An 11,856-nucleotide genomic window follows, 5' to 3' on the forward strand; every position below is an offset into this window, starting at 1 on the left:
CCTCTAATTAATCTACTTAAAGTTTTCAAATAAAAAATAATATTTTCCTTTATGTAATTGAATCAACTTCAGCTGATTTTTTTTTTATTTTTTTCAGTTGCCATCTGTCTTGCCTTCTGCGATAGCTGCTGCTTCTTCCTTTCCCTCTGGCTGCGGGATCTGCTTAGGTGTGATGCTATTTCCTTTTGCTTACTCACTGCCCACCTGCTGGCATCCTTTAAGAAGCTGCCTTACAAGAGGACACTCAGAAATCTTTGTGTCTGAGGACCTACAGTGCACCAGCCAGGGAGTTAGCGGGCCCCTATCAAGTCATGAGGAAGGAGCCTTTCTGTCCCTGGTCCTTCAAGTGGCCACTGTGTGGCTCTCTCAGCTTCATAAAGCAGGGGGACCTTGGCCTGCTTTTTGAGACTGGTAGGTTCCTCAGATACACTTGGTGTAATAGGCCCTGCCTTTCCTCTCTAAGGTCAATGGATCTCCGGGGCACATGAGGCCGACATCCTCAGCCAGATTACTTAGTCCATGGTCCTAGATACAACTTGGATCCAAGGGTGAATGTTGTGCCTGCTTTACCAATAAAATGTAAAACGTTTATTTGGTAAGCACATCAGTTTTAAGTTGAAGAACTAAGAAAATGGAAAGCTAGTATCTTTTACTTAGTCTTACTCATTTCTCAACTACTCACATGCCTAACATAATACCTAATATCAAATGCTCATTGATATTTGTTTAATTCAAGTGAAGACAACTGTTCAGTGCTTTCCCAGCACCCTTAGGAAAAATTCAAATCCTCACATTCGCTTACAAGGTCTTAAATAACTTGGTTTCTACACAGCTTTTCAATCTTCAACCTTTCCCTTTGTCTCTGTTCCCAACTATATCAGATTCATCTCAGTGTACTAAATGTGCCATGCTCTCATCCACCTCAGGCACTTAATATTTGCTATTTCCTTAACATTTGTTGCTCACTTTGCCTGGAAACTTTATGTTCAGCACCTTCCCAGGTGGAGATCAGTATCTTCCCTGTACTGCCCCACCTGAAATATGCACCCTCAAATACAGACATATGTTCTTGTTCTGACCAATTTTTCTTCATTGATTTGTATCTCAGTTAAATATCACATTTCCAGAGAAAATTGACAACTCAGAAAACAGTTTATTTATTTTTGTTCCTATAATAGCATCCTAAATCTTTATTTTGATATAATTTATAAACATTTTTAATTGATTATTTTACTGTATCCTTTGCAGATTTTTTCACAGGGGCGTGGTCATATTTAACTTTTAAACTATGGTAGTCTGCAACACCCAGTACAATAGTACCTGATAGCCACTTAAATATTTGCTGGTGAAACAATGAAAAAAGAAAGACACAGAAGGATGAAAAGGGGACATGATTTTTTTGCTATTAAGAAAAATAAAAATAGAGGTGTTTAAATTTATTTAAAAGTTTTCATCTTCATTATAAGGTGGCATTTTGGTTGTTAAGCACATAGATTCTCAGTCGGACCATGACGGTTTAAAAGTTAACTCCGCTCTTTTAGCTGAGGGCAAGTCACATTACTTTTGTAAGTTTCATTTGCTTGATTGGCAAAATGGGGATAATAATAGTACCTACCTTACAAGGTTTGAATGAAGTTTCAGTGTGAAAACAGAAGCATTTACCTCAGTACCGGGCACATACTAAATTCTCAAAAATATTAACTTTTACGAGTACTCATTTACCTGAGGATCAAAAAGAAAATAAAGACGTCCCTTCTTCAACTGGAGTGCAAAATACTCTTCCTGATTGCCAGGTGATGCTGCAAAGACAATCAAACCTTCAGGCACTTTTGTTCGAAAGCTGGCCTTAATGCCTGGTAAGACAAGTATGATCAGCAAATCAGTGCTGGGATTTTGTTGATTCTTTCTGATAAATGTACATTTACTTTCATTACTATTTATGATGTAGTGAGTACAGTCAGGAAGTTATACACAGCAATGTACTGGCATGGTCTAGGCCATTTGGTTTTAAATATATCCCATTTTAAATGCCAATCAGTACTTAGAAACTTATGCCTGTTTTCCTGCTAATCAACATATAATGAAGTTTAAATTTATGCAAAACTCATCAACCTAAAAAGACATATTGTCAACCCAAAATTGGATACTCAGAGTATCAACGTGAAAACATGATCAGAGAGTCATAAAAATAAATGGGTTTTTGACACGAGTGAAAGAAACACGGAGGATCTTGCTTAAAATATTTATGAAGTTCAAATAATCAGTTCAGTAATAGAAGTTAATATTGGAAAGACCTGCCATGAAGTGGCCTATAGAGGTAATTTCCTGAAACACCATCCTATAACCAAATGGTTTGCAGCCTTCAGAATTCTGGGATCTTTACTGACCCTTCAGAGGACATACCAGCCCTGCATAGGATATATAATGCTCTGTTCTCATAGAAATTTCCACAGCTTAGGAAGCCGGGGCAACATGCAACAGCCCTATGAATGATGCCTTCCCCTTACCATTACACGTCCCCATCTCCAGTTCTCTGAATGATGCCTTACCCCTACCATTACATGTCCCCATCACCAGTCATATGAATGATGCCTTCCCCCTACCATTACATGGCCCCATCTCCACTCTACTCAGTATCTCACGTACTCAACACATACTATGGAGCTCTTGCCATGTGTAAGGCTTTTTGCTTAATGTATTAAAACTGGCAAGAGACACAATCTCTGTTTTCAAAGAATTTCCAGTGTAGTTGAAAATATTAAATGCATATGTCTTAACAAATTATCCTGTGAGAATCAAATAAGAGCTCAAGACCAAATATGAAAATCAAATAACATCTCAAGAACACAATAGTGAATAATGAATGAATACTGATTTAAGTAAAGATACAGTCAGCCAGGATAATAAAAATTTAAAGGAAGGAGATCTTCCTTCAGGCTGAGCTGGTAACCAAAAGTCCTCCATATGTGGATGGTGGTGGACTCAGGTTCAATAGACATCAACTGCTCCAGAAACCATGTCTTAAGAGAAAAACTTTAGCTAGGATTTGAAGGCAGGAAAGCAGATATCATTTGGTGAACATTGGACTGTCGTTTTTTCAACATACATCTGTGGAACACTAACATTTGTTGAACTCTGCTACACAGTAAAGAAGAAAAACTAATAAGCCCATAACTGACATTGAGTTCTAGTTGAGTAAAAAGACACTAAAAAAAAAAAAAAAAAAAAAAAAAAAAACTGTAATGCAATGTGATCAATGGTATAGGGATATATAAAAAATACCTGATTAAAAGAAATTGAGGACAGTTTTAGAGAATATAATACTTCAGCTTGTTTTCAGAGAATATGAAGGATTTGGTGGGAATTGTACAAAGGCCTAGAGGTATGGAAAGTTTGAGGAAGGCTGGCTGTGAAGGAGGGAATTAGATAAATCTGGAGAAATAGGTGAGACCCCACATCTGTACAATATGGATTGAGAAGTTTGTATAGAAGACAAAGATGAAAAAGAATGTTGTGTTCTAAGTTATTTTGAGAGTACCATTGCTTTAGTCATAGCAAAGGTTAAGTTTAGGATACAGGCTTTAGACTTTCCAAGAAGGCAAATCAAATTTATCCTGGCCTTCTTGACTTCTTCATCTCCATCTTCTACATTTTATGCTCTTGGTCATTTTCAACAAACTTGTCCTAGTGATTTTTATATCTCATTGTTACAGACTCTCTTATTCTCTTACTCTGGCCTGCTTGAACGTTGTGTTCTTGCTGTCAGATTCAGGATGCGGTCCTTCCTGGCAACTGTTCCACTTCACAGAATAGAATTGTTTGCCCCAACAAATTGTTTTTCAGTAGTCAAACTCACTTGGACACCTACTATTAGATGTATTGTTCTCTCTCATCTCCCCTAATAAGTGCGCTGAAATGATTGAGCCACCCATTTGAAACTTATCCCATAAATTAATGGAAGAAATTAAAATTTGAGTGGAGAGTAGGAACAGGATTTTCAAAATTGAGACTAAGGCAACAAAATTGATGATGAAATGTAGAGAGGAGACATAACTTAGTTACACAGAAAAGAGGTGAGTGCTGTGCTTTGGGAGAATAAGACAAGGACAGACAAGTAACTGAATTAATAATTGAAAGGATAAACTCTATACATTTCAGGAAAGGCACATTAAGTCATATTGATATGAGGTGATGGTGTGGGGTGAAATGGTCCATTCTTTTCACCAATTATTGAGGAAAATGGAGTATTAATAACAGAAATAGAAATGTCAGGTAAGGAAGGAAATCTGGGGTTAGGAATTATCTTTAGTTTTAGGCATACTGAACTTATGATGCAGAAAACTCTATCTGCCATTTGGAAATGAGAATCTAAATCTCAGAAGAGAAGATGGTGCTAGGAAAATAAATTGGCAATCACCTATCAAAAGCCATGTCTAAGAGAGAGGTTGTAGAGAAAGAACAAGAGCCTTTAATGGAAATGTCCACATTTAAGAAAAGAAAAAAATAAGGGCAAGAATAAAGTTAGATCAAGATAATATTATAAAATGGAAGCCTAGATGGGAGGGAACTTTAAGGAGGCAAGGTTAGTTAACTGTGTAAACACTTCCAATAGGTCCAGAATAATTAGAACTGAAGAAAAGCTTATGGAGCCGGTAATGACATAATCTTTTTCAGTTGAGTAGAATGGTCAGACTCTTGACTGCTGGGTGATAAGGACTGAGGAAATGAATGAGTAGAAAGTGGTTACAGAACACGAATTAGAAAAATCTGATAGAGAAAGAAATGGGAGACATAGAAATTAATTATTAGGGTAGACCAGGGAGATAAAAGAAGGAAGCATCTACCAGCAGAAACGTAGACATAAAGTCTGGTCTACAACCTGAGCAGAAAACAATTATATTTCTACCAACTCTTTTCTTCACTTAAGCTTTTCTCCTTATGGTTCAGAGTAACACTACTTGGGAAATCTTATCTTTCTGTCACCATTTTTATGTGATATTTGGTATCATACATTATAATAAAACCTATTCCTATAAAATTACACAGCTTGAGGTTATTTCACAAAAATAGCTATAATTTGAAACATGAAGATAGCAAAACTCTCTACCAGTGTGTTGGAGTCATCTATGTGGCAGTAGAGAGGAAAATAAAAGCAAGGAATTGGGTGTTGGGAAGATACCAATAAATGCTCAATCTGGGAAGACAATTGCTTGTCTTTAATTCAAGAGAAATCTGACGAATGAAAATAAATCAGTAAGAATTACAGGAATATTTAGACAAGATATACTTGGGAATCTCATAAAAATTATGCACTATTTAAGAAATATGCAAGTCCATGTGTTTTTCTAAAATATATTATTTAATTTTCAAGTTTTATGCTTATATGAGAAAATGCACTGCTAGTATAACTAAAATATAATACTTTACACAGATCGAGGAAAATTTCTTATAAGAAGGGAAGCTATAGTATAAAAAAAGGCAATTGGATTTGATGGTGTATGTGAGACTTTCCCACAGCTTTTTCAAATAATTTAATCTTCTCATTTTTCTCTTTACATTGTCAAAATAAATAATGAATGATTGTCTTTTGCACAAACTCTATGATGAAATTAAAAATGCACACATTCACTGAAACATCATATTCTTGACAATTAGATAATTATTGCCATAGATATAAATTCTATCTTTTGAGCAAAATGCTGAAATCATGTAATAAATTCTTTAAATGAACTAAATATAATTAAATATAAACATAATCTTTTAATTAACATATAAAACATTTTAAAGAAAATATTATTGACTCTACCGTGAGACAGAGTGGTAACATGCATAACTACTCCAAATTATTAACACTCTCTTTTCCTATGAGAAGATTATATATTTACAGATTCCTAACTATTGACTTAGGCTTGTGTTGGCCAAAGAAATGAAAGTGGACATGTGGTGTGGACAGGAGAGCAGAAATTTTAATACAGCTGTGTAGTTGAGCTTGTCTTCCTCTCTGACTCTTGAATGTGTTTTCATCCCAGGCCCAGGAATAAGAAGAGTTGTGGATCACAGCCCAGCAGTGCCAAAATATTTTTTGCTTTTAATGTTTGTGTTAAGCTGAAACACTGACTAAAATGGGCAGACAAGTGAAAATTATATTTTTCTCACTTGCTGAAATTTAGATTTTAATTTTCAAAAAATGAGACAGAAAGGAAATGTTCTAAAGTTCAGTTTTTTTGTTTCTAGTGTTTAAATAATACAGCATTTCATGCATCTCTATATTTATTCATTCATTCAAGAAATATTTAAGGAACACATACTTTGTACAAATGGTGTACATGAGATGTGTAAAATAAACTTACATCCATGGCCTAACATTCTAAAAATATACAAAATCCAAGTTCTACATGGAAATATTTAACTTTCAAGTAAGAGGGTTTACAAATTTAAAATTTAATCATAAAAATCATACACTGTTGGGGCCATGGATTAGGCAAATAATTGTTAAACAATAAATGTGAAGCTATAACATAAAGGGAAAAGTTGATAAATTAGACCATGTTAGAATTAGTAACTTTTGTCTAGCAAAAGGTAGGAATAAGAGAATGAAAAGACAAACGATATAGTGAGAGAAGATATTTGCAATACATATATCTGATACCAAGATACATAGCCAGAAAAAAACATATGAAAAAGATGGTCGCTATCATTAGTCATCTGAGAAATGCAAAATGAAATGCAATACCACTAAATATCCATTAGAATGGCTAAAATGAAAAGGAAACACAAAGTGTAGCCAAATACGTGCAACTACATGTATATATTACATATAACTATATTTTTATATAGAATATTAAATAAATAAGTAAAATGTTAAATTTATAATATATAATGTAATAATATCCATACATGCAGTATTCATAAACTACTAGTTGGAGTGTACGACCTCTTTTAAAAACTGACAATATTTATTAAGTTATCCTTGTGGACCGGCCGCGGTGGCTCACGCCTGTAATCCCAACTATTTGGGAGGCCGAGGTGGGCGGATCACGAGGTCAGGAGATCGAGACCATCCTGGATAACACCGTGAAACCCCATGTCTACTAAAATACAAAAAATTAGCTGGGCGTGGTGGCAGGCACATGTAGTCCCAGCTACTCTGGAGGCTGAGACAGGAGAATGGCGTGAACCCAGGGGGCGGAGCTTGCAGTGAGGCGAGACTGTGCCACTGCACCCCAGCCTGGGCAACAGAGCAAGACTCCTTCTCAAAAAAAAAAAAAAGCTATCTTTGTATCTTTTGATATGTGTATCTTTTTATCCAACCGTTCTACTCTTGGATCCATATCCAGCCCCACCCAAATGCATAGGGTCAAAAGATATACAAGTATGTTAATAGCAAGACCTTTAATTACACCTTCAAAATGAAACATACACACATGTCACTCAACTGTACAAACAAATATGCAATGAGAATGAACAACTATATACATGAATCTCACAAATATGGATTGTGTAAGAGACACTAAGAACACAGGAATATATACTGTATGATCCCATTTATATCAAGGTCAAAACCAGACAAAAATCCATCTATGATGTTAGAAGTCAGGATAGAGGTAATCCTGGCTGAGATTCAGAAAGGGCACAAAGCAGGCCCACTGGGGGCCCTGTAGTCTTCTATTTGTACTGTGGGTGCTGGGTACTCAGGGCTGTCCAGGTTATAAAAATGGGTCAACCTGAACATTGCTACTTTTTGCACTTTTCTGTATGTGTGTTAGACTTCAACACAAATATTTTTCAAAAACCAAATGTGTCTCCCTTGAGCTAAGAAACGTAAAAAGCCATCCAAAAGCCTTTATTCTAGTCAACTTAACTTTGTTATTGCAGATACAGGAAAATGTAAGACATTTCAAAATGATTGGAAATTGTCAAGTAATAGCCATACAAAGGTATTGTAAGAACAAAAAGAAATCAAGAACTAATACATTTCAGCTGATGAAAATTTTGCCTTCCAAAATCCAAATCAAGAGAAGGAACCTGAAATATAAGTTCCTAGTATGAATGAAAAAGCTGCTAAAAAGTTACTACAAATTGTTTAAATCTTTGATCAGAAATTTAAATTCTTAGAATTGACATGTAGAATATATTAAAAAATCTTACAACTCAATAAAAAGCCAATCAACCCAACGGAAAATGAGCAAAACGTCTAAACAATCACTTGACTAAAAATTCTGATATGCAAATAACCAAGGCTCACAAGAAAGATGTTCAGTGTCATCATTCATCGGGGAAATGCAATTTAAAACTACTATGAGACACATCTCCATACCCACTAGAATGGCTAAAATTAAACACACCAAATTCTGATGAACAGGTGATGCAATGAAAACTCTCATACATTGCTAATGTAAACACAAAACTAAACAATCATTTTGGAAAACTGCTTGGCATATTCTAAGTTAAACATATACCTAGCCTAATTGGGTCTTTGACTTACCTTTTCATTTTCTTAATATTTTTGATGAAGTTGAATTTATCATCTGTTAATGGTTAGCGCTTTGTTTGTACCTTGTCTGAGAAATCTTTACCAACACCAAGATGATCAAGATATTTTCTCATTTTTCTTCTGGAAGCTTTAAAATTTCAGCTTTTATTTATTAGGTCTATGAATCCATCTCAAATTAAATTGTATGAATGATGTGAGGTGGGGGTCAGGCTTTATTATTATTTTTTGACTACTACACACTATACAATACTATTTGTTGAAAAGATTGTATTCTCCCCATTGAATTGCCTTAGCTCCCTCAAATTTTAATTGACATTGGAAGTCTGAGACTATTTCTGATTAATTTGCCAGTACTTACACAAATACTATAAAGCCTGAATTATTATGGCTTTATTTTAAATCTTGAAATAAGATGACTAAGTTGGTCAATTTTTAAATATTTTATTCAATAGTATTTTGGATATTCCAGGTCTCTGCATATTCTTTCAACTTGTAGAATCAACTTGGGAATTTCTTCATAAAAAACTTGCTTGAATTTTTATTGGAATTTCATTAAATGAATAAATCGACTTCAGGAAAATGGCTATTTTAACAATATCTTGTTTTTCATCCACAAACGTGATAAATCTTCATCTATTTAGGTTTACATTGATTTTTTTTTATTATACTTTAAGTTCTAGGGTACACGTGCATAACGTGCAGGTTTGTTACATATGTATACTTGTGCCATATTGGTGTGCTGCACCCATCAACTCGTCAGCACCCATCAATTCATCATTTATATCAGGTATACCTGCCAATGCATTCCCTCCCCCCTCCCCATGATAGGCCCCGGTGTGTGATGTTCCCCTTCCCGAGTCCAAGTGATCTCATTGTTCAGTTCCCACCTATGATTGAGAACATGTGGTGTTTGGTTTTCTGTTCTTGTGATAGTTTGCTAAGAATGATGGTTTCCAGCTGCATCCATGTCCCTACAAAGGATGCAAACTCATCCTTTTTTTATGGCTGCATAGTATTCCATGGTGTATATGTGCCACATTTTCTTAATCCAGTCTGTCACAGATGGACATTTGGGTTGATTACAAGTCTTTGCTATTGTGAATAGTGCTGCAATAAACATACGTGTGCATGTGTCTTTATAGCAGCATGATTTATAATCCTTTGGGTATATACCCAGTAGTGGGATGGCTGGGTCATATGGTACATCTAGTTCTAGATCCTTGAGGAATTGCCATACTGTTTTCCATAATGGTTGAACTAGTTTACAATCCTACCAACAGTGTAAAAGTGTTCCTATTTCTCCACATCCTCTCCAACACCTGTTGTTTCCTGACTTTTTAATGATTGCCATTCTAACTGGTGTGAGATGGTATCTCATTGTGGTTTTGATTTGCATTTCTCTGATGGCGAGTGATGATGAGCATTTTTTCATGTGTCTGTTGGCTGTATGAATGTCTTCTTTTGAGAAATGTCTGTTCATATCCTTTGCCCACTTTTTGATGGGGTTATTCGTTTTTTTCTTGTATATTTGTTTGAGTTCTTTGTAGATTCTGGATATTAGCCCTTTGTCAGATTTTTCTAAGTTATGTTTTATAGCTTTGACTATACAAATATTTCCATTTATTTTGTTAAATTTAAGTGGTTTTTTGAATATTCTTTTAAATCCAATTTTATTTGTTTAACTTGTTTATTGTTAGTGTATGTTCAATTAATTTTATTTATATTGTATTCTGCAATCTTTCTAAGTTCATTTATTAGTTTTAACACTTTTTTGAGGATTGTTTAAAGCATTTACATACAAAATTATGTCGATGACAAATAAATACATTTTCTTTTCCTTTTCAATATTTATGACTTTTATGTTATTGTATTGTTTTAGCAGTGGCTAAAACAACTGGTAAAGTTTGAACGAAAACTTGATCCCTATGTGAAAAGCAAAACATGCACTATTTCACATATATATATATGTGTGTGTGTGTGTGTGTGTGTGTGTGTGTGTATATATATATGGCCTGTTTTATGGCCCAGCATATTAGCTGTAGAATATTTGTAGTGTACATTTCATATATACATATATATACACACACACATGTATACACACACATATACATGTATATATATTCTGTAGAATATTTGCAATGGTCCTTTATCTCTCCTGTACTTAGTTTGCTGAAAGTTTTCTTTATGAGTAGGTATAAAATTTTGTGAAATATTTTCCAACTCTATTGAGATAATATGATATTTTTCTATACTATTACTTCTATTAATGTGGTAAATCATATTGATAGATTTTTTAAACTAATCCAAAATATTTCTCTCTCTCTCTTCCTCTCCTGTTCTCTCTCCTCCTCCTTCTCTCCCCTTACCACTCTCCACTCCCCAACACCCATCATTCTTGCAAATCAGTTCTGGGCTTTGCTTTCTGTTTCTATTTCATTGATATCCAATTTTGTCTTAATTTTTAAAATTTCTTATTACTTTGGACTTAATTTGTTCTTTTTTGCTTGTTTTAAGAAGAAGCTTAGGAAAGTCTGGGCTTTTTTCTTCTAAGATAACCATTTAACCTATACATTTCTCTCCAGGCATTACTTGAGGTACATTCCAAAAAGCTCATGTTATACTTTATTTTTTAACTGTTAAAAAAAATACCTTTTTCTTAATTGGTAGGGCATTTAGAAATGTGTTAATTTGAAGAACTTAGAAAATTTCCAGACAGTATTCTCAGATTGATTTCTAATTTAATTCTATGTAAACAGAAAATATACTCTGACTTCAACTTTTGAATTATATTAAGACTCTTTTATGGCCCAACATATTAGCTGTAGAATATTTGTAGTGTACATACTTTCAAATGTACATACTTTCCATGTACATTTGAAAAACAATAGCCATTTTCCAGTTTTGTATAAAATGTACAATAACTATCACTTAAGTTTGTTGATGGTGTGTTTGATTTTTCTGTATTTTTACCGATTTTTATCAACTTCTTTTATTAAGTACTAAGAAAGTCATTTAAAAATCTTGAGGTATGGGAGAGAATTTGCCTGTTTTGTCCTTTAGTTTATAAACTTCTGCTTTATGTATTTTGAAACTCTATTACTACATATAAGCACATTTAGGATAATTTCTTCTTAATCAATTGACTATCATTACAAAATGTCTACTTAGTAATATTACTGGTCTTAAAGGTTATTTTGGCTGATATAAATATCACCACTACCATTTTCTTATGATAAATGTTTCATGGTTTGTTTTTTCCATCCTTTTACTTTTAAGCTACTTATGTTTTTGTACTTGAAGTGTGTTTCTTGTACACACTTTATGAGTCTTGCTCATTTAGCCAGGTTAATAAGCTATTCTTT

The 11,856-nt window shown here is 34.1% G+C and overlaps 1 protein-coding gene across 1 annotated transcript in view; it reads right to left on the minus strand.

Moving 5' to 3' along the window:
• USH2A (usherin) overlaps positions 1–11,856 on the minus strand; it is a 798,346-nt gene that overhangs the window by 467,593 nt on the left and 318,897 nt on the right. The window contains exon 21 of the mRNA XM_023203737.1: positions 1,723–1,853. Within this exon, the coding sequence (XP_023059505.1) occupies positions 1,723–1,853 (131 nt within the window). The remainder of the gene's footprint in view (positions 1–1,722; positions 1,854–11,856) is intronic.

Source organism: Piliocolobus tephrosceles, chromosome 1 (genome assembly GCF_002776525.5).
Source record: "Piliocolobus tephrosceles isolate RC106 chromosome 1, ASM277652v3, whole genome shotgun sequence".
In the NCBI taxonomy this organism is placed as follows: domain Eukaryota; kingdom Metazoa; phylum Chordata; class Mammalia; order Primates; family Cercopithecidae; genus Piliocolobus; species Piliocolobus tephrosceles.